Source organism: Fistularia commersonii, chromosome 9, assembly GCF_037954325.1.
Source record: "Fistularia commersonii isolate RoL2024-O1a breed Wild chromosome 9, RoL_Fcom_v1.0, whole genome shotgun sequence".
Classification (NCBI taxonomy): domain Eukaryota; kingdom Metazoa; phylum Chordata; class Actinopteri; order Syngnathiformes; family Fistulariidae; genus Fistularia; species Fistularia commersonii.
Window position 1 is genome coordinate 18,230,259 of NC_141292.1, and position 24,040 is coordinate 18,254,298.

The 24,040-nt window shown below is 48.7% G+C and overlaps 1 protein-coding gene across 2 annotated transcripts; it reads left to right on the plus strand.

Annotated features, from left to right (window-relative positions):
• The first annotated feature begins 1,410 nt into the window (after positions 1–1,410).
• On the plus strand, positions 1,411–21,808 carry arnt2 (aryl-hydrocarbon receptor nuclear translocator 2). 2 transcript variants are annotated; one of them, XM_086152953.1, is made up of 20 exons: positions 1,453–1,711; positions 6,869–6,980; positions 7,851–7,898; positions 8,986–9,033; positions 10,640–10,853; positions 10,933–11,146; positions 13,126–13,228; positions 14,716–14,781; positions 14,876–14,961; positions 15,187–15,263; positions 15,816–15,950; positions 16,729–16,803; positions 17,019–17,170; positions 18,186–18,261; positions 18,336–18,462; positions 18,840–18,942; positions 19,037–19,175; positions 19,774–19,921; positions 20,130–20,275; positions 20,566–21,808. In XM_086152953.1, exons 1-20 carry the CDS (start codon positions 1,681–1,683, stop codon positions 20,662–20,664), a joined length of 2,199 nt encoding a protein of 732 aa, XP_086009079.1. In that variant the 5' UTR covers positions 1,453–1,680; the 3' UTR covers positions 20,665–21,808. The 2 variants fall into 2 exon arrangements, with proteins under 2 accessions (XP_086009080.1, XP_086009079.1); XM_086152954.1 differs by lacking the exon at positions 8,986–9,033 and having other exon boundaries at positions 1,411–1,711.
• Positions 21,809–24,040: the final 2,232 nt, after the last annotated feature.

The window sequence follows — 24,040 nt, forward strand, 5'->3', positions numbered from 1 at the left end:
TCTTCTCAAAGGAGAACATCTCGGTTGTCCATCCAGCTGCTCGGACTCTACTGGAGAACCCCACAATGCTAAGCTAACTGTAGGTAGTTCTAAGCAGGAATGCTAATACCCACAGAGCAACTGCAAGAGTTAGCAGCGCGACTCTCCGTTGGAGTCCGGCATGGTGGCGATGTGTTGTTTGCCCGCGCCAGTTTTTTCAAAAGAAAAGCAACAATTACACTAAATATTTGAGATCAATTTCCTTTAAACGCTTTTCAAAATAAAAAAAGCATAATTAACACTTGTGATCACTTCCATTCAAAGCCCTTTCACAAAAAATATCACACAAAAATTGAGAGCTTTCCCCAAAAAGCTTTTCAAAATAAAAGACCCAGTTACCCATAGCTTTTTTGATCATTTTACTACAATATCGTGTATTTTCAAAATAAAAGCACTAATTACATTTTAATATTTGCAATCATGCTCATCCAGGTCCTTCCAAAATAAAAGAGCCAATTACGATCAAAATTTGATTTTCATTTCCCATTAAACGCTTTTCAAAATAAAAGAACCGAATCAAAACAACTATTAGCCAAAAGTTCTTTCAAAATAAAAGCTCACTTTTTAAGCACTTGTTTTGAGATGAGATGAGATGAGAACAACTTTATTAATCCCGAAAGGAAATTGTTGTGCCAGAGTTTCAAGTAAAAACATAACAGTAATAGATAATAGTGGAAAGGAGGAAGAATAAAAGAGGTCCTCTGGCGTTCCTGTCATTTCCTCCCATTCATCTGCCGGGATGAGAGGATGGAGAACCAGGAACATCAGGCAGGACCTCCATGTCACGTGACCTGCCCTCCATGGATACTCTCAAAGGTCAAAGGTCAGTCAGCCTGCTGACCTCCTCCGTATCCAACCTGCCACCTGTCAACAGGTAGTAGATGTTCTGGACCTCCTTTGTGTTTAGGATGAACAGATGGTCCAGGTTTAGGCTCTGGATACACAAAACCTCAAGGAGGAGCTGTGTCCCCTCCACATTCTCCTGCCTGGATTCCCTCCATGTTCTCCCCACGTTCTCCCAGGTTCTCCCCATGTTCTCCCAGATTCCCTCCACGTTCTCCCCACGTTCTCCCAGCTTCCCCCCATGTTCCCTCCACGTTCTCCTGGATTCTCTCCATGTTCCCCCCATGTCCTCCCCACTTTGTCCTGGGTTCTCCTCACGTTCTGCCGGGTTCCCCCGGGTTCCCCCGATGGTCGGTGCGGTCGAAGCCCCGCCCCCTCCCGGCTCGCACCAGCCGTTCCTCCCCATAACGGTCCCGTTCAGAGGAACCGAAGATTCGTGGATTCGAAGATCCGAACCGCCAGTCTCGCCCCCCCCGCCCCCCGCCCCCGGTCCCGTTAATGTATTCGAGCGCCGGGAAGTCTCGCGGTGCTTCCGTTCGGACATCTTGGCTCCGAGGTCCGCCGTCTAACGGGGGCCGTTCTTCCTCCCTCCTGTGTAAACAACCGACACGGGCGGCAGTGCCGTCCTCCTCCTCCCCCCCCCGCCGGACCCCCAGCGCTGTTTGGCCCCCGTGGCCGTGAGGCGGCGACCCCCGTCCTCCCCCCCCCGGAGCCCCCGCGGTGTTCGCTCGCTGCTCCGGCCGCCTTGTGCGTCACCGCCGCCGCTGTTTTTGTTGTCCTGCCCGCCGAGGAAGCGACATGGCGACTCCCGCCGCGGTCAACCCGTCCGGTAAGTGCTCCGCGGCCGCTGCGATGGCGGATGCTGGACGGAGGGGGCGGGGGGGGGTTAGGGTTTTTTTTCACCCCGAGAGTATGAAAGGAAAAGGGGGTCGAAGAGGCACCGCCAGGCCAGAGATCCGGCCCCTTCCCCCCGCCGGTCCCCGCCGGTCCCCGCCGGCCTCCGCGCCGCGGCTCATCCGTGTTCGAGCCCCGGACCCCGGTGGCTAACGGGCCCCGTTACGGGCTAGCCAGAGGGCTAGCTCACGCTGCTAGCTTAACCCGCGTCCGCGTCCCCCCATCCCCCATCGAGACCGTACAAAGGCTCCGGAGATTCTCTGCGGTTGACTGGGGCCACCGTGCCGGGATGCGTCCCCACTCGGGCGGGGCGCAGCGCCGCGGACACCCGCTTCTGTGGAACCGGAGACACCTGGATGTCCTGCTGGGGGAGGGGGTGCGCTACCGAAGCCCGTTGAAAAAGAGCGGGATTTTGCTAACCTCCAGGTTAAAATACAATAAAATTTCAAAAAAACACGGGTTAAGCGGTTTTTCTGCGCATATCCCGGGCCGTCCGGAGTCCCTCTGCGGTTCGACAATTGGAAACCCGGTCGACGACGGCTTTTCCTCATTAAATAACAAAAAAACATCCGAAACTCTTCTTGCCGGGGTCCAACCCGGAGACGCCGTGGAGCGACGACAAAAGTTAGGATGAATGGGCTGGAGGGGGTCGCCGGTGTCCATTCCCTGCGCCGATGTGTCGGGCTCGGGTGAGAATATGGACCAGGACCTGCTGAGAAGCTCCTGGTCAACTCCCCGGACAAGAAGGGACTCTAACCCAGAACCGTGACAATTCTCGAGGGAGTCTGGTATGAGTGGAGCCCTGGTGGAGGACTCTCCTCTGGTGTGGTGGACACTCTGAGAGAACCCTGAGGAGACTGAGGTTTTTGGGTTCTTCTGAGGTGGACATCCTCACCTGTGGAACCCAACATATGAATATTGATGGGCAGACTCCTTGCTGCTGCCGATCGATCAGACTTTTATCATTGCGACAGGAAGTGGGTGGAGGCAGAACAGGAAGTGGATGGAGGCCGGTCATTGCTGTGTTAATCAAAAGGGGCAACAACCGTGGAACCAGAGGGTTCTATTAGCGCCCTGACTGCGTGCAGGATGGAACGCCACTCTGAATAACAATTAGCTAACCAGAGGGGAATGTCCAATCAGAGGGCGGGACGGAGGAGAGACATCACCCTGCGAGAACGTCCTCCATCGAGGGCGCTAGGGTCTCCTGTTGGGGTTCTCCCTGGGTTCTCCTGTCAGGGTTCTCCATCTACAGTCCCAAAATACGCATCGAGTTCATTGACCATTGAATGAGAGGGTGCACGGTTTGACAGCTGACGCATGCAGGTTAAGCCCCGCCCCTTGGTTGTGTTTTGCTCCGCCTCTCTTGTCCCAGTGAACCGGAAAATGAATGAATAGATGATCCTCAGGAAGTGTCTAATCAACGCGGCGAATCATCGATCAGTATTGATCTCCGTCTATGCCGATCGATCGGGTTTTGGTTTCAACATGTAGCCTCATTGGAAACTCATTTTGTGTACTTCTACGACAAAGCAAAGGATGGGAGTACCTATAATTCTAGGAGCTCTGGTGGTTCTTTAATGCTAGTATTTCAGAGGGACTGCAGTCATCTGGAGGCACTTTACAGATAAATATATATATCCCATGACGATAATGGTTGGACTGGGGGTATTTATCACATCAGACTGGTAGAAGTGGAGATTCTATTGGTAATCAGTAACATTCTACTGATTATGGTACTTGTACTTGTGATAGTTGTAGTACTTGTGGTACTACCAGTACTTGTCCTGCTGGTATTAACCCTAGTTGCAGTACTACTAGTAACAGTTATTGTTCTGGTATTGTGGTAATTGCTGCTGGTTTCAGTCTTAGTTTTGGTACTGTTTTGGCAGTGTTAGTAGTTTTGATACCAGTTATAGTCGTGGTACTAGTGGTAACAGCTGTAGCCCTCGAACCGGTGGTAGTTGTAATACTTGTGATATCAGCTCCAGTCACAGCGGTATCAGTTGTAGTTTTGGTACTTGTGGTAGTCTCGGTAGTGTAGGTAATTGGAGTCCAGGTACCAATTGTAGTCCTGGCATCAGTGGATGCTCTGATACTGGTAGTAGTTGTAGTCCTAGAACCATTTGCAGCTCAGGTGGTACCAGTTGTTGTCCGGACACTGGTGGTCGTCGCAGTCCTGCTACCAATTGAAGTCCTCGGCGCTCTCGGTAGTTGTAGTCCCTTAACAGGGTGGTGCGACCCATGAGCTACGTGCAGCTCCTCCATCAGCTCATGACTCCTGGTGAGAGTTCAGGCGGGTCAGCTGACCCCCCCCCCCCCCACAGGATTAAGTCCAGCTGGCCGGCACCCAGATCCAGATCCAGATCCAATTGGTGTAAGAGGTTGAGACATGACGTGTGAATGATCTGATGAGGGTTTCGTGTTGTGACACACAAACCTGTCAGGCCCACGTGACCTCAACCCTCCCCCCCCTTAGGGGGAGAAGGTTTTTTTGGAGTTTGTTCTCCCTCTGAAAAGGCGGCATAATTAGCCCCCACCACCACCGCTGTGATGTCACGGTCCGGCGGCGCCGGCGGCGGCGGGCCTCACCTCACGCTCCGCTGCCCGCTGGAAAATGTCCCCGGGCCGGAGGTCCTGGATGGATGCCGGCAGGGTCCCAAACACCTCCGCCTTCCACCCGCCTGCTCACCAGCAATACATTTGGCAGCTGTTCCATTCCAGGTGTGTGCTGATCACCTCCTGCAGCATTTTTAAGGTGATATCAGTTCCTTCACAGTGGAACGGGTTATCCCACTTTTATCACATTCAGCTAGTTATGACATGTAACCAGTTCATTACATGTTTATTACATGGAAGCAGTATTACATGTTTATTACTTCCATTCATTTCTTAGCTTATTACATTTAAGTAGTTTATACATTTACTGTGATAGGTTCCTTACATGTGCATTACATTAATTGGTTCATAACATGTTTATTACATTTAAGTTATTATTACATGTATCACTTTAAAATGTTTATTAGTTTTTTGACCTTAAGTTTATTACATGTGAATTACACTTAGTTTATATGACCTGAATTAATTTCTTAGTTTATTACATTTAAGTAGTTAATTAGTTGACCATAATTATTTTATTGCATGTTTATTACATCAACTTGGTTTCGTCACTGTTTTTTTTTACAATTTGCTTAATTTCTTATCTCTTCTTAGTTGCAGTTTATGACATTTCATTTCCGCTTATTACAGTTGAATATAATTTATTACACATTTATTACCGTTTTGCTAACATTACATCCATGTATTTCATATTTATTGTAGTTAGTTAGTTTTATTGTTGCATTATTTATTGATTATTACACTTCATGAGATGTTTCATCACGTATTTGTTAATTACATGAAATAAGTCTATAACGTGTGTTACGTTTAATTAGTTTATCATTAGTGTTTTACATTTATTACATTTATTATCGTTAACTGCATTCAATTGGAAAATTACCTTTAATCAGTTTGTTACATAGTCGTTACATTTGTATTTGTTTACAATGTTTTTCTTAATTCATTTTATTTTGTGACATTTTTATTCATGTATTACGCATTAGTTATCTCATGTAGTCAGTCCATTCCATATGTTTTATCGTAAATTATATTCAAATACTGATTAAATATTTGTATCCATTTCTTTCCTGTGATGAGTTATGGCCACGCTCTTTTTCCGAGGACCACGGGAACCTCCCTCAGGTCCGCAATGTGTTCTCCATGGGTTCTCCACGCGGCAGGAAACCCGGAAATTGTCCACATCCCGGTGTAGAAACAGGAAACGGGGCTCTGCATTTTCATGTGTGTGTGCATGTGTGCGTCCGTCCGTACGTGCGTGCGTGTGTGTGTGTGTGTGTGTGTCTAGTGAGAACGTCCTGGACCACACCTTCGGACCTCCAGACCTCATTCTGGAATCCAATGAGGGGATGAATCTTTAATGCTGGAGGTTTCCGTGTGTGTGTGTGCATTTGCACAAGTGTGACACCACGTGACCAAGAAGCGGGTGTCCTGGCGTCTTTAACGTCGGACGGACTTGGGCTGTCGCCTCGGAAACCAACACGGAAGACGGAACCAATCGGAACCAATGAGAAGTGATTGATCGGCAATGTATTGATCAGTGATCGGGTATAGGGATGTCACCGATCCACGGAGAGCCGCGTTGTGGACTACATTATTCATTTACTGTGCAGCACGTGTGTGTGCATGTGTGTGTCAGAATGAATGACTGCACTGATTGCTAGATGGTCGTCTCATCCTCACCTCATCAATGAATGATGGTGTGTGTGAGAGTGTGTGTGTATAGAGGAGGCGATAATGGAAGAGAACAGGGGCTTCATTGAGCTCATTACGAAGGAAACATGTCCTCCATCCTGCTGCAGCTCCATCAGAGAGAGGGTGGAGGAACATGCAACGGGCTAAGGCCTGAACTGGAGGTCTGCAGGTCCACCTGCTTGTCTGAGGGTCCACCAATAGGGCCGAAGGTCTACATGTCCCCTAGTTAGTCTAAAGGTCTGCAGGTCCACTTTCAGGCCTGGTGGACCACTAGGTGGCATAGAAGTCTGCAGGTCCACCTGCTGGTCTGAAGGTCCATCTTCAAGCCTGGAGGTCTGAAGGTCCATTTGCTGGCCTGGTGGTCCACCAGCAGGGCTTAAGGTTTGGAGGTCCACCATCTTGTTTAAAGGTCTGCAGGGACCACCTGCAGGCCTGAAGGTCTCCATGCGGGCCTTGCTGATCACCATCTGGTCTGGTTACTTCTGCTGACCTGGTGGTCCACTAACAAGCCTGTTAGTGGACCCCTAGACCTCTATCTTTAAAAGACCACTAACAAGCCTGTTAGTGGACCCCTAGACCTCTATCTTTAAAAGACCACTAACAAGCCTGTTAGTGGACCCCTAGACCTCTATCTTTAAAAGAAGACACTTCATCACCGCCTCTTTTGGTCTAGACAGCAGCTCCTGAACCCGTCAGGGGCTCAGTGGGGTCTGCTCCACCCGAGGTGCAAATGTTCCCAGTCTTAACCAGGAGGTTAACCTCGGACCCTTTTGTCTTCCAGAGATGGGCAGCGAGCTCCCGGGGACGGTGGCGATGGCGGGGGCCGTGGGCCCCGGCCCTGTCAGGATGGGAGGGACTGTCCAGGGCCGCGGCGGCAAGAGGCGGTCCGGAGGGTGAGTGGGTCCAACATCACCCTCAGTAGGTCCTGCAGGATCTCCTGCTGGATCTCAAGGTCAAAGTTCCATCCGGTGTTTGTCCGGGCTTTCATTCTGAAAATACCGCCTCCCCTTCGGTCGGAGGTCCGAAGTTTGCCTGATGCTGTCTGGTGGGAAGGTCCTGGACCAGACATTCAGACCTCCAGATCTCATTTTGCTGCCCATTGAGGGCCTGCATTGTTCCTGCTGGAGGCTTCCTTGTTTATGTGTATCCTCCAGTTGTAGAACCCAAGAACCTCTGTGTCAATTCTACGTTCTAAAGAGGCTGGGAACCAACGTCAGATACGGATTTTAACGTCACACTTCGGTTTAAATCACTAAAAGCACATCCGGCGTCTGTTTGACGTTTAATCGCATCCGACTTTAATTCCATGTTTAGTCCATGTCCGTTTAGTCCATTTAAATTGTCCAACGTTCAAGCGACAACTGATTTCAGATCGGTGTTAAACCTTTAATGTTAGTCTGATGTTGGTCTTTGATTTTTAAATCAAAGTCCAACTCTAACTTAGCATCCGACATTATGTTGGCATCTGACAATATGTCGACGTCTACTTGACGCACTTGACGTTTAACTGACCACTAACATTTACTGGCCATCCAACTTTAAATCAAAGTCCAACTTAACTGAGACGTTAAATCGACGTTCGACTTCAAATCCAAGTCAGTTTAGACATTGTACTGCTCGGCTTGTGTTCTTCCTTCGAGAACCCCGACTGGCCGATCACTGGTTCCCCTCCTCCCTTGGAGAACCCCCCCCCTCCGGGTTCCCCTAGCCCTCACGCTAACAGTGCCGCTTACGTTCTCCTCTCTCCCATGGTCCCCCTCCAGAATGGACTTTGACGATGAGGACGGCGAGGGACCAAGCAAGTTCTCAAGGTGAGAACCTGAGGGAGCCCAGGGCCTTGAAGGGTGGCTGTAAAGGGTACCGTCAAGGGGGCCATTCCATGCTCACTTCTATTCTCCATCCGACTCTTCATCACTGCATCTGACAGCCCTCCTCCTCCTCCACCTCGACGAACTGCTGCCTCCTGCTGGCTGCAGGAGGAGCTGCATCTCCAGCACCAACGCCTCCACCACCTGCTGCTCCTCCACCTCCTGTGTACTCTGAGCCCAGGGGGTAGTACTCGTCTGCTGGGATACTGAGTCCAGGGTAGTACTTGTCTGCTTGGATACTGCTCTGAGCCCACAGTAGTACTCTGAGTCCAGGGCAGTACTCGTCTGCTGGGAGCACTATTCTGAGCCCAGCAGTACTCTGAGCCCAGGGTGGTACTACACCGCTGGGAGTACTGTTTGAGCCTAGGATAGTACCCCTCTGGCGGGAGTACAACTCTGAGCCCAGAGTGGATCTCTGAGTCTAGGGTAGTACTCCTCTGTCTGGAGTACTTGCAATACTCTGGATACCCCTGCCTGTGGTGTGACGTGGTGATTCCAGGTGGAGTCCACGCAGACATAGGTTCCACCACAGAAGAAGAGACCACGCGGTTCTTTGGGTTCTGTCTGTCAGGATCCTGGGTAGGGGTTCTACCTGTAGGTAGATCCACTCTGGGCTCAGAGTTGTACTCCCGCCAGAGGGGTACTACCCTGGGCTCAAACAGTACTCCCAGCGGTGTAGTACCACCCTGGGCTCAGAGTACTGCTCTGAGGATCCTGGGTAGGAGTTCTACCTGTAGGTAGAACCCCCCCCCCCCCCCCCCCCCCCCCCGCATTCATGTCAGGAGGGGGGCGGGTTCTAGGTTAGTGGTGGGAACAGGGATCTGTGCGCTAGCATAGGGAGCAGGTTGGGAGGGGGATTCGGCAGGGTTCCCCAGGAGTTGCTGCCCGATGTGGATGCTGGACGTTCACCACCCTGGGTACCCCCGCCCACGCCATCAGTTTTCCACCATCTTGTCCATCACACGCCATCTCACCTCTCCGTGTGTGTATGTGTGTGTGTGAAACTCACTGCTGCTTCCTGTGTGTGCAGGTATGATGATGATCAGACCCCTGGTGGAGATAAGGAGAGATATGCCAGGTAGGCGGAGTCTCCTGGCCCCCCGCTGCCGCTGAAGACCAGGAGGGTTGGCCCTCTAATCCAGACCGTCCTCATGGATTATAATCTGGGGGAGGCTTGGCGCATGCTCAGATTCAATTTCAAAGCATTACTGTCACATTAATTACACTGTGATTACACTATTATATACATCAATGTACAAATCAGTACTTTTACACTGTTAGTACATATTTATCTGTTATTTTATACATATATATGTATGTGTGTGTGTGTATATGTATATTGTTGTAATTACACTTATTGTATACATTCATATTTAAATACACATATTGCAATTACACTCATTATATACATTTATAAACACATATCAATGTATGGCACTGTTATTTTAGGCAAACACACACACACACAAACACAAAAATATATGCAGTGGACCCTCGCTTACTTCTCAGATTTTTTTGGTAGTCAGCGTTGTCGTTCTTTCGCGTTTTTTTGCAGTATTTGAGTTTTTTTCCTCAATGAAATAGCCATATTCTAGCCTAAGAAAAAAAATTTGTATAATTAAACTAAATTAATTTTATAAAATAAATAATTTTCGAGATCTCATTTGCTGGCACCGCATTCACTGAGGAGACGGCTTCTCCTTCATGTCGCAAGATTGGAACAACACTATGGTTTAGTTGGTCCACTTTTGTAACTTGATCACGGGGACATGAGATTTTGAAAAACTATTTTCAACCAGCAAAAAAACAGGCAGCAACTGCCTATCATGATGTTTCTGAAGAAAAAATCGCCAGCGGGGAGATTTGTAAAAGGTTGAGTGAGGTTCGGTCAGGTTAGTATATTGGCATAAACCACCAAAATGATCACTTCTATGTTTGCAGAAATTCACTTTTTGTGTGGTCTTGGAACGTAACCCCCGCGAAAAGTGAGGGTTCTCTGTGTATCTATATATACATGTCGCTGTAATTACATTGCTGTGCTCATTCACATACATATATGCATATCAGTGTAATTACACTATCATACATACACTTAATACATGACAGTGTAATTACACTATTATATTCATGTATATACATATTTTTGTAGTTACATTGTTATTAATGTGATGGTTGTTACGTTACACTTAATAATGTAATAACAGTGTAATTACACCATTAGTAGTCTTAGTGGTGTAATTATACTATTAACATTATCAGGTTATTACACTGTTATAACAGTGTATTGACATTGTTATTACATGAATCAAACAGTACATAAACAGCGTACGTATTTTGTTATCACATTTGTTAGTGTATCACACGATTGCATTCATTACAGTGTTATTACATTAATGTCATTGTAATTACAGCGTTATTACATAATCACCCTATTACTTCAGAGCAATGTTACTCCAGTGCTATTACATTAATTACTGTAATTACACATTTATAACAGTGTAATTACACAGTTATTACCGTTATCTGCTCACAATGCAGCGTTGTTTGTCGTGAAAGCGACCAGAATAGAACGAATTATTGGCCAATGTTTCATCCCCCCCGTCTCGGGCGTCACTGTAGTAACGCCTCCAGCCGGGGCAGGGGGCCGGGGCCTAACGCTTCCTGTTGTCGTGTGCGGCGTCCAGAGAGAACCACAGCGAGATCGAGCGCCGACGGCGCAACAAGATGACGCAGTATATCACGGAGCTGTCAGATATGGTGCCCACCTGCAGCGCCCTGGCGCGCAAACCCGACAAGCTGACCATCCTGCGCATGGCCGTGTCCCACATGAAGTCCATGAGGGGGACGGGAAACACCTCCACCGACGGGGCCTATAAACCCTCCTTCCTTACCGAGCAGGTGCGTGCGGCCGCCCGTCCGACGCCGCCCCCCTCAAAGCCCCGCCCCCTCATTACCTCGCCCCTCTCTTACCGCGCAGGAGCTGAAGCACCTGATCCTGGAGGCGGCGGACGGCTTTCTGTTCGTGGTGGCGGCCGAGTCGGGCCGGGTCATCTACGTGTCGGACTCTGTAACGCCGGTGCTCAACCAGCCGCAGGCCGAGTGGTTCGGCAGCACGCTGTATGAGCAGGTGCACCCCGATGATGTGGACAAGCTGCGGGAGCAGCTCAGCACCTCCGAGAACTCCATGACAGGTGAGGAGCGCCGGGAAGCCGCAGTTCCTGCAGCAGCCACTAGGGGGCAGTCACTCAGCGAGTGTCTTGTTTGTGTATGTGTGAGTATGCGTATATGTGTGTGTGCGTGTTTATGTGTCTGTGATTATGGATATATATGAGTGTGTTTGAGTATCAATGTGGGTTTTATGTATGTGTGAGAAGGGTTATCTATGTGTGTTTATGCCTGTCTATGTGCATGAGTGTGTGTGAGGATTCGTGTTGTTTGCGTGAAATCAGAGTGTGTGTTAGGGGGATAAAGTGAATTGTTTTTACCAGTGTGTGTGTGCCTGTACCCATGTGCTTCATGGCTTGTATCTCTGTTGTTTATGCCAGTCTGTGTGTGTGTGTGTGTGTGTGTGTGTGTGTGTGTGTGGGGAATTCAGATGTTGAGGTCAGAGAGTGTGTGTGTGTGTGTGTGTGTGTGTGGAGATGCTCGACATTCCTGCTGCATCTGGATAGAATCAGTGTGTTTTCATGAGCTGCCTGCTGAGACACACACACACACACACACACACACACAGAGGGTCGGTGTGTGTGTGTGTGTGTGTGGGAGTGTTTGTGTGAAGGCCTCGTGACTTCCTTGAAGGTTCTGAACAGACTGGAAACCAATGATCACATTGGAGCACCTGAAGTGATGGCAGGTCATTGAACGCACCGCACACACACACACACACACCTGCAGAGCAGTGAGAGGGAGAACATGGGAGGAGAACCGAAGGTTCCGTGGCTCAGCAGTAGTTTGTTGTCAGGCATATTCTGCTCCTCACTGTCCCATCGGAGAACCTCGGCGGGTTCGCTCACTGGCCACCAGGCGGCGCCGACCTCGTGTCCAACCGGAGGAACGGAACCTGTATGAACTCCAGCAGAAGGTTTACTTTGGTTCCGCATGAAGTTGTTCTTTCTCCTCTCCCCGCTGATGGAGTTGAAGGTCACCAAGAAGCGATGGGGGTTCCTCTGATGTTCTCCTTCTGTATTATTCTACTCCCGAGCTCCGGTTCATCCGCCCTTTACTTTGGTGCCGGTCCATTCGTCCTCTCTGACTGCCTGCGACCAAATCTTTCTTCCTCCTCGGACTGCAGCCCTTTCAAACTTGACACAGGAGTTAGCCTGGATTAGGTAATCCCAGATTAGCAACCCGATGGGGGAGAGAAGTTCCTCCCCATTGGAAGAAGGTCAGTTTAGACCTTTCTACTTCAAAACTTCAGGTGTAGGCCTCATTACTGCACTGTTATTACACTGTTTCTACACTGTTCCTACATGTATATGGCACTAGTTCACACTTCTACTGTGTTATTACACTATTATTACATGCTAGTATTGTTTTATTGCTCTAATAGTGCACATTAGTTCTGTGTTATTGCACCGTTGTTACACTATTACGACATGCCTACACTATTCATACACACTTGTAGTGTGTTATTACAGTATTATTAAACATGAATACTGCATTATTACACTTGTTACACACTAGTAATAACAAATTCCCCCACAAGGGATTGATAAAGTGTACATTTTTATTATTAATGTGTACGTACACCGTTGTTATGCTATTACTACATGTATACGCAATTATTTCACACCACCACTGTGTCATTACATTGTTGTTACACATTACTACTGTGTTATTCCACTGTTACTACATTATTACAGTGTTATTATACTCATTAAACACTGCTTCTCCTATTAGTGTTGACACAGTACTCTTACAGTCTTACTAAAGTGTTATCACACAGGTGTTAACGTTATCACATCAAAATCAAATGCGTCATTAAACACTGAGGTGTCTTATTACAGTGTTATCACATTGTCACTAGTACCGTGACAGTGCTATTACACTGTAATAACACATTATCAGTGTTGATACATGTCATTACATGCTGTAAATTTTATAACAGTGTTGTTACAGTGTTATTACACTGTTATTACCCCCTTACTGAGCTGTTGTGGTTGTGTCCCAGGCCGGATCCTGGACCTGAAAACAGGGACTGTGAAGAAGGAGGGCCAGCAGTCGTCAATGAGGATGTGCATGGGCTCCCGCCGCTCCTTCATTTGCCGCATGAGGTGAGATAACTTCCTGTCGACGCAGGAAGCACACGTGACAAGATAAATGAGGGTATGTGCAGATGACGTGTTAGCGGCTCCTTCTGCAGCAGAACCTCGGGTACGTGGTTCTCCAAACATATTTATCAGAGAACTTTTAGTGTGCCAACTACCTTCAAATGTGCTATTTCTTCCCTGGTGTGCTAACTAGCCTTAGATGTCCCAATTTGCCACTGGTGCACAAACTGTCCTCGGGTGTGCAAACTAGCCTGAAGTGTGGTATCCACCCTCGGGTGTGCTAATTGGGCTCAGGTATGGTAACTAGCCACCGATGAGCAAACCAGCCATTGGTGTGCAAATGGGTTTCAGATGTGCAAACTAGTCTTATATGTGCTATCTTACTACACATGTGCCAACTAGCCATAGCTGTGGTAGCTCGACTCAAAAAATGCAAAGTAGCCGTTGGTGTGCTAACTAGCCACAGATGTTCTAACCTGGTTCAAGTGTACAAACAAGCTTCAAGTGTGCTTACTGGCCTTAGCTTTGCAAACTAGCCTCAATTGTGCCAATTTACTTCAAATGTGCTCGTTCGCTAACTAGCCTCAGATATGCAAATTCTGATAACTAATCAGACTTGAGGGTAATTTGCATATCTGAGGCGAGTTAGCGAAAAGTGGTCAAAAGTGGTGACTTGTCTCTGGTTTTCTAACTAGCAGCAGGTGTGCGAACTAGCTTTTAAATTGCTGACTTGTCTCTTTTGTGCTAACTAGCATCAGTTGTGTAAACTAGCCTCAAGTGTGCTACCTAGCTTTTAAAGTGCTGACTTGTCACCGGTATGCTAACTAGCTGCATGAGTTCCAACTTACTACTGGTGTGTCAATAAGGCTCAAGTGTGATATCGAGCCTCAACTGTGCTATCCAGCTTCAGGTGTGCTAACTAGCCTCAGGAAGTCTCCAGTGATCAATCCAAAGGGAAACTGACCAGACCATTAGGAATAGATATTGATCTATATTTATTGACCTGAGATCATTAATGGGATTGAAGTTACCACACATGTTCTAGTGCTCCTGTTCTGGCAAAGTTTGGTTCCTGGGCATGGAGTCCTGAGGTTCTTCCCTGCATTCTGGTCAAATCTTCCTCTGGTTCCGGCCCATTCCAAAGGAACACATGTTTGGTGGACCTGCTCTGGGCTGTTCTCCCAAAGAACCCAGCCGGAGACTGAACCCTGTGTTCTGATCCTCTGCTGAACCCTCAAGAACAAACCCGGAGATTCGGCGTCCAGGAGAACCCAAACAAAGCCTGAGCCTGTTCGGCTCCCGGGAAGAACATGAAAGGAACGTCTGGGAAAACAGAGACCCAGCAGGAGAACCCGCCATCTGGAGTCCTTCCACGCCTCAGAACCCAAGGAACCCGCCCACCAGGAACCCTGCCAGAACCTGAGGCCCACACATTCTGACCACTATGTTTGTGTGTGTGTGTGTGTGTGTGTGTGTGTGTGTGTGTCCAGGTGTGGCAGTGCACCTCTGGATCACATCTCCCTGAACCGTCTGTCCAACATGAGGAAGAGATACAGGTACATCTGTGGAACATCTCGTCACCCTGCTCTACAAACACACCACTGCTCATCAGTGTGTGTGTGTGTGCGTGTGTGTGTGTGTGTGTGACAGGAATGGACTGGGACCATCCAAAGAAGGCGAGGCCCAATACTCTGTGGTCCACTGCACCGGATACATCAAGGCCTGGCCTCCTGCAGGTACAGACACCTACACACACACACAAACACACACACACACACACGCAGACGCCCTGAAGTGACCTGCCCTTCATCAAGGACCAAAGACCAGGAGTCCGAGGACAGGTCATCCTTGGACAGGAACAAAAACTGAAGAACCCTAGCATTATAACCAGACCCCCTGTAGAGGAGTTCTGGCTCCACCGTGGTGATCCTAGCGTCACCCCATTTTTCTTCTGTCCTCAGGAATGACCGTCCCTGATGAAGACTCTGAGGCAGGGCAGACCGGGAAGTACTGCCTGGTGGCCATCGGACGCCTGCAGGTACCAGAACCCCACCCCTTCTCTGAGAGTTCCAGGTGGACCAGAAGTACACCTTCTTAGGAAGGTAGTGCCTGAGGGTTTTACATAGACCAGAACCACATTTCCTTTGGAGGGTTCTGTCTGAGGGTTCCAGGCGGAGCAAAATCCTGGAAATATTCAACCAATCAAGGCACCTGTGGTCTGGAGGTCCTCAATTAGGGAAGATATGAGGGGGATATAAGGATATAAGTAGGTAACTGGGTGTCGGATACCTTGGAATCAGGTGGAGTTGATGGAACCACCGCCAAATTCTACCGAGAAATAAACTTTATCTGAACTTCTCGGGTTTGTTCTGTGTGTGTGTGTGTGTGTGTGTGTGTGTGTGTGTGTGTGTGTGTGTGTCTGCTTGCGTGTTTGGCTGAGATTTTATTAATGTTTAATAACAGCAGATCCTGAGTCCAGGAGGCCCCCCAAACATGTACACTCAACCCTCCTTAGTTGTGAAAGCACTGGAGTTGGAGTACTCCGAGTAACGAGTACCCTGACTGAAGTACTGAAGTACTCCCCCCTCAGGTGACCAGCTCCCCCGTGTCCATGGACATGAACGGCCTGTCCGTCCCCACCGAGTTCCTGTCGCGCCACAACTCCGATGGCGTGGTGACCTTCGTGGATCCACGCTGCATCAACGTCATTGGCTACCAGCCCCAGGTGCGCTAACCCCACATTCCCTACCAGTGTTCCACCACTGTAGTCCCCTCTGTTTATGTGATAACTTGTTCTTACCGTATACCAAACATGGGAGGTCTCCAGATTCCTGTAAGTTCTAGAGTTTCTTAGATAGCCTTTCAATCCCTGAGGACCCTCCTCCCTCTTCACACACACGCTCACACACATACTCCGACCCCCCGAGGACAGATTCCGAGCTCTTGACGTCCAGCGGCTGGTTCTCATCAGATGGTGGACAGACTCCAGTCAGGGTCACATGGCCGGACCATTATGAAAGAATTTGTGTATGTGTGTGGGGAGGTGTCATCCTGCCACAGCAGGGATCGATGGTTAGATTAGACACGGTACTCTAATTAAACTCCTCCAACCGCTGCACTTTAACACATTCAAATATTCACATGTTAACCCGGATGAGGTAATCCCAGATTATCAAATAGATTAGGGTTTGGGGAAAAAGATTGTCTTCTTCAAGTTCCTCTTCATCATCATCAGAAGGCCAGGATAGACCTTTCTTCTCAACATCAGATCAGACTTAGACCATTCAAATGTCCATAAAAATAAAGATAGATTAGATCATCCCAGATTAGCAACTAATGGTTCAGGTTTGGGGAAAAAGATCAACATAAACACCCCACCAAGCTGCCAACATCTTTTCTGAATGAGTGGGTGGAGCTTCGGCGCTGTCTGTTCTCCAGACACTTTTATTTTGGAACTTTCTGCTTGTCTCAGCCTTCCTTCCTGTCTGGGTTGTGTCCTGTAGGACCTTCTGGGGAAGGACATCCTGGAGTTCTGCCACCCTGAGGACCAGAGCCACCTGAGGGAGAGCTTCCAGCAGGTGAGGCTCAGAGCACCTCTTCCCTTTAGAACGGGAGCACGAACATCTCGAACCAAAGCAAGGGGAGACACCAGGAAGTTCAGCCCCAGGAGAGGGTCCCTCAGAATACTTGGAAAGTCAGCAAAGACCCTGAGAAGGAACTGCTCTCTTCCCCTCCTGAGGAACCACCTTGGGATGTGATGTTTGAAGGCCCTACCCTGTCTGTGTGTCTGCAGGTGGTGAAGTTGAAGGGGCAGGTCCTCTCTGTTATGTACCGCTTTCGCATGAAAAACCGCGAGTGGATGCTGATCAGAACCAGCAGCTTTACCTTCCAGAACCCTTACTCCGATGAGATCGAGTACATCATCTGCACCAACACCAACGTCAAGTAGGTTCCAACCGGGGTGTGCGTAGAAGATGGTAGGCCCGCAGCTAATGCTAACAGTGAATCAGCCAGCATTTGGATTGTGCAAGCCAAAATAAATGCTAGCATATGTGAAGACTGATGAGGAGGTCAAACTCCAAGGGAGGAAGTGCATGTTCTGGATTAAAAACTGTGGCAACAGCAAATAGCTAAATTAGCATTACTTGCTAGCAAGCAAGCAGATCAGGCAGAAATGATGTACAAGTCAGAAACCCAGTGAGTGTTGACTTGGTGAGGAGTTCCAGGAGGAACCTGGATGGAACGCGCTTAATAACACCTTTAGCAATGGTTATTTGGCTGTCTTGCATCTAAAAAGCACAGCTGTGCTCAGGAATGTTCTCCGTCTGGTGTTTGTTTCTTCATCCGGAGCAAGGACCCCAGAGGTCCTAACTCTTTAAGTAAAGGTCCTGTCATTTGAGCTGCGATTGGCTACCAGCGAGAGATGCCCCGCCTCCTTGCAGGGGGCACCAGCCTCATCGTTTGTTCGGATCTTTTGTTGTTTCCTCAGTTTCAGAAGAATGACCTTCTCGGGCCAGCATGTTACTGGACTGGTGTTCCACCTGAGGGGGAACCTGTTAGGAACCGGCGCCGTCTTGACGGTTTGACCTCGTTCCAGGGGGAGGATTCTGCCTGGCGAGGTCGCAGGGACCAGTCTGGTGTCCGAATGAAGACTGAAATGAGCTGGTGTTGGTTGATGTCACCTTATGGTCCTAAAGACCCAAGATGTTAGTTGGGTGTTGTGTAGATATTGCCAGGTAGTCAGGGGTTTTATAGTCTTCAAGCTGATGGTCAGGTGTTTTGTAGTCCTCAGCCGATAGACGGGCGTTTTATCGTTGTCACCTGATGTTTTAGATGTTTTGTCGTCGTGACGGACGGATCAGTTAAAGACAAAGAGCTAGTCTTCCTGTGGAGTGAAGGTTTCCTGGTGGGACAGCGCAGTATATTGCACATATATTCAAACGTACACTCTCTGTTCCAGGCAGCTGCAGCAGCAGCAGCAGGCCGAGCTGGAGGTGCACCAGAGGGACGGACTCACCGCCTATGACCTTTCCCAGGTAGAACCACAAGGAACCTGGTGGAACCCATTGGGCCTCCGAACCATCTCTGACCCCTGACCTCTGACCCCTAGGTCCCCGTGGCCAGCGTCAGCGGGGGTGGAGTCCACGAGGCCTCCAAGAACATCGACAAGAACGAGGCCCTGTTTTCCCAGGAGAGAGACCCTCGCTTCGCTGAGATGTACACCAACATCTCCGGATGTATGGCACACACACACACACAGTCATACACAAGCAGAGAAACACACACACACATAGAGTACACATATACAGAGACGTACGCACATTTGTGGAAAATATATGCCCACACACACACATACATACATACATATATAGAGAAAACACCCACACATACGAAATAGAAACAAACACAGAGACACACACATCCATATACAGAGAAAACGCACACACACTCACACAGACATACACACACGCATACACACTCAGACAGAAACACACACACCAACACATTAATAATTGAAAAAAATTGTAAGGGAGGAGGAAGCAGCAGCTTGTCTGTGTGTGTGTGTGTGTGTGTGTGTGTGTGTGTGTGTGTGTGTGTGTGTGTGTGTGTTTAGCGGGCGAAAAGAAGATGATGGTTCCTTCCTCCACCTCTGGGGGGCAGCAGCTCTATTCCCAGAGCTCCCCCTTCCAGCAGGGACACTCCGGGAAGACCTTCAGGTGAAGGAGCCTCCTTATCTTCACTCTGCTCTCTGGAGGACCACAACCAACCTCCTGTGTGTGTGTGTGTGTGTGTGTGTGTGTGTGTCCCCAGCTCCTCAGTGATCCACGTGCCCAGTGTGAACGACATCCAGCCCTCTAACTCGTCCAATCAGAACCTGGCTCAGATCTCTAGGCAGATCAACCCGGGACAGGTGGGCTGGACCGGGACACGCCCCCCCTTCTCTGGACAGGTGACGCACACACACATGCAATTCCAAACACACACACACTAGCAGACACAAATACCCAAACATACACTCATATATTCCTACACAAATACACACAAACGCACAAAAAAGTCACCTACATACACTAACTGCAGCTATCACACACACACTCAGTCTCAGTGGTTTCTTTTGTTCCCAGTGTCTCCTCAATGTTTTCTGCTAACAGATGGCGTGTGGTTGCCGTGTGTGTGTGTGTGTGTGTGTGTGTGTGTGTGTTTTATTGTTGTTCCTGTTGTTGGGCAGAAATGCATTTACAGAGTCCACAATGAGGACTCATCATGTAGTGATTAGATGTCCTGGTGAGGATGGTGAAGGTGAAGGTGAGGTCAGGGAGATGTGTGTGTGTGTGTGTGTGTGTGTGTGTGTGTGTGGACCATGTGTTTTGTAGCAGGCTCATCTGTCTCTGATTCCACCAGCAGAAATGGTGGATGTGGAACCCAAGGAGAAGGGGTTCTCCAGGACCCATCCCCCTGTTTGCCTGTGTGTGTGTGTGTGTGTGTGTGTGTGTGTGTGTGTGTCCTGGTAGAATCGAGTTTCTGAGCAGATGTTCTCCCTTCTCCAGCCCAGCAAAGCCCAGTCCAGCCCGTTCTCCATCGGAAGCGGTCACAGCTACCAGAACGATCCTCCGTCCTACAGCCCGCTGGCCTCGCCTGCCACCTCGTCTCCTAGCAACGCCTACTCTGGACTGGCCAATCGCAGCGCAGCCTTCGGTCAGTGACCCTGCATCTGCTGAACACTTATCCATGTTCTCCTACACGGTTCTCCTGCTTGGTTCTCCATGTGTGTTCCCTCCATGGTCTACTGCATATGTTCTCCATGTTCTCCTGTCTGGTTCTCCATGTTCTCCCTTGAGTTCCCTCCATGTTCTCCTGTACGGTTCTCCATGTTTTCCTGCCTGTGTTCAACCTCCGTGTCCAGATGTTTCCACGGACAGCGGCCAGAGTGGCGCCCAGTTCCAGGGCCGGCCAGGAGAGGTGTGGACCCAGTGGCAGAACCAGCACCACTCCCAGCAGGGGGGGGAGCAGCACACACACCCCAACCCGGGCCAGAGCGAGGTCTTCCAGGTAAACACGCACACACACACACATCTGTGACTCAACCACTAGCCTGCTGAACATGACTGACCAGGTGACATCACCATAACCTGTGTGACCTCATTATGACCTCTGTGATTTCATTATGACCTCTATGTGACCTCTGTATGACCTCAATATGACCCCTATGACCCCATTTCAACCCATGTGTGACCTCTGTGTGAACTTGGTGACCTGAATATGACCTCATTATGACCCATATATGAACTGTGTGACCTCGTTATGATCTTTGTGACCTCTGAATGACCTCTGTTCCCCAGGACATGCTTCCCATGGGTGGAGATCCCACCCAGGGGACGGCCAACTACAACATCGAGGACTTTGCCGACCTGGGCATGTTCCCGCCGTTCTCCGAGTAGAACCCTGGAGGAGGAGGTTGACCGGCATCATCTCATCATCTCCTGCAGCTCAAACTGAATGTCTGGTTGAACACACACACACACACACTCACACACTCATACCTCATCCCAGGGAGGTTGGATGGAGGTTGTCTGTCGCCACGGTGACAGGACGGACAGGCGCGAAGGTGGATTTCGACGAAGGCCGATCAATATATCGGCCGCCGATTGGGCGGGTCGCTAATGCGCTATTACACTCTATAACAGTGTAATTACACTTTTTATTTAAGTATTTAAATGTTTGTTCTGGAAGCCAATCAGCAGCGTCCCCTTCACCTTGCCGCCGCCCACTTCCTGTTCCCCGTTTCCTGGTCAGCCGCCCTACTTCCTGGACTTTTATTCCTTTTTAATTTCTAGCTTTTTCTTTGATTTTTTTTTTTTTTCATTGTTTTGTTTTTGTCTCTTGAGCTAATTAAAAAAAAGAAGATAAAAAAGGGATAAATTATTAATTTCCTCGTGATGTTCTCATGATTTTCAAAATAAAGTGAATTTGTTTAAAAAAAACAAAAAATAAAAATAAAAAAATACTTAGTGTTGAGCAGGATTTTCAAAACAAGAGCACGTCAGCAGTTGACGTTCACGATATCGGATCTATTACGACGTTTTTTCCGAACGACCCTCCCCCGCGGGCGCAGCAGAGCAACCCTATCAGGATAAGGCCTCTCTGCGTGAAAATTAGCGCGGTCGCTAAAGCTACGCAAAAGTGCACTTGACCGAGCTAATGGGCTAACGGCTAACGTGCCGGCCTGCTCTCATAAAGGGAAGGCGCCGCCGCTCCGTCCGACAAACGCCGCGTTGCTCTCGCCTTGTGACCATTCACCCCTTCACTCCCCATCTTTTTGGGTGGGGTGACAGGGGTGGGGTTGGGGGGCTTTTGCTAATCCTGGGTTTGTTCTGTACATACTGATGTTCTCTGTGGACCAGTGTTCTACCCCCTCCCCACCCCCCCCCCACCCCAACCTGACACGGTACGTGTTCTTGTGTAGGTCCTAGCGGTGTCGTGCGACGTGTGCTAACTGTTAGCCTCCGGCTCTAGGATTGTGAACAACGTGACGCTTTATTTTTGTGTAACAGACTGTGCTCGTGACAATAAACTCCTACTGGTCGAAGCGCCTCGGCTCACTCCTTCGTCACCCTGGCTTCCGCCTGCTTGCTAGAACGCAAGCATTTACCCCTTCATTCAAGGGTTGCAACGGCTAAGCTACTTTTTTTCCACTCCAGTGTCAGTTGCTCACGATGGTGTTATTAGTGTTAGCAGCTAGCCAACGCTAATGTGCTCACCAGTGTGACAGCATGAGGGATTTTAGAAACAAGAGGTCTATCCAAGAAGTATAACAGTTAAGCTGTAGGTATCTGTTGCAGGACAGTTTCTTCGACCTGGCCATGGATGGTGTTCTCCTACAATAAATAATCATTTCCTTTCTTTTCTAAATGTTAGTTTCCAGTGCGTAAAGTTCTTTCCCAACGCAGTCACAGTCATCTGTAAACTTGATCATTTGCCTGGAAGGTAGAGGCACACCTGAAACCCTATTTTCCCTTTTTATTTATTTGCCATGAGAGATCATCAAGTGTGCTGTGGAGAAATGCCCACTTTCACCTGGTTGGTCCAAAATGATTTATTATTTATGAAAACTTTTAATTTGTTTTTGTACATCTATCTATGTGGTCGGTATGCATTGACAGGCAGATGGCAAAAGTTAGCGAATTAACCTGTGTAACTACCCGCTGTTGCTCAAACAGCAGAGTAATTAGCGATGCTTCTAGTGAGATGCCGGCAGGATACATGATGGATAAATATTTAAAAAGTGAGTACTCAATCGGGACCCTCTGGTCCTGAAGAACATTCTGACCCAGATGAAGACCCACGTATGAGTAGTGGTCAGAAGAAAGTAAAGAAGATGAGCTCAAGACAATACCATAAAAGTTATATTGTGTTTCCTCCGTTCCTGTAAGAATGTCAGTAAGTAAGTAAATTCAAACTACAGTTTCATTCTATTTCATTTTTGAGATTTATTTAGTGGTGTGCCGTGTGATTTTTTCTCATGTGAAATATGTGCCGTGGCTCAAAAAATGTTCTGGTCTATTAGTCGATGCCCACTAGCCAGTGCTCAAGACCCTGGTTAAATGTGCTAAAATCTCCTTTTGGCTGTTCCCTCCAGGGGCTCCTCAGCAAGCCCACCTCCTCCATCTAACCCTCTATATACTCTCCTCATACACCAACTACATGTCCTCTTTCTCTACATCCATTAATCTCTGGTTTTCCTCTACACCCTCACCTGGCAGCTCCAACCCCTCGTATCCCTCTACCAATATGTTCACTAATTCACTATCCCCCTCTCTTTACATGACCCCATACACAACATACAAGTCAGGTGTACAAGTCACTGACTTGTACACCTTGATACTCTTTTATCACCCTGACACTTCTCCAGCCATTCCAACCTGCTTGAACCCATTCCTCCACCTCTGCTCCACCCTCTTCGCACCTCCGGACTGTTGACAACAAGTAGTTCAAATTGGATTTGCCAGAATTACTGGATTTGAGCACTACCTCAAGGTGCCCCAGAACCAAGGAAATCGGGTGTTGAATGCATGACAGGCACCTTCTGCTTCTCTGCTGGCAAGAAGGACTGGGTCCAAGCTACTTTGGGTTGTACCCGAGATGAAGGTGAGCGCGATGGGCCCAAAGTCCTTTGGGGACTCGGGTGTAATGATGGAGTGCCTCCTGTGAGAGGTACCCTTAGGAGCTGGAGAGGACCACTGGAAGGAGGAAGGACGATACCAGCCACCTGCTCCACCTGGACTGTCAGGGTGAATGTGATGTTTGGATGAGAGGGTGAATGCTTGTATGTCTCTAAACGTGGTGATTGGTACAGGGTGATCCATGCCTCTCGGCCAATCACAGCTGGAATATTCTGCAGGATAGAGAATGAATGAATGAACGCTTGAATTTCCTGGTAGTCTGCAGAAGAAGGCCTGGATGGACCTTCTACCCCCCGCAGTCAGAGGTACACAGCCAATGGAGCCAAAGGTCTTCCCAAAGCACCTGGAGAAGCTGGTGGGAGGCATCAAAATTTGGAACCTTGGAGAATGTTCAACCACCATATTAGTAGTTTCATTGTTGACACCAGCTTCTCCACTGAAGTGGAGGATGGAACGTACCGAAGAACATAGATCCAGACCAGAATGGTGCTCCGGAAGTTCCAGGAGGGCAATGTTCTCTCCATGTGCTGGTGTGAGGCTGCGCAGAAGATGGCAAACATCTGGAGGAGAAAAGAGAGCGGCTTGGATCTCCAGCTGAGGAGCCTGGACCATCAGCAAGAGGAGGGTGAAGCTC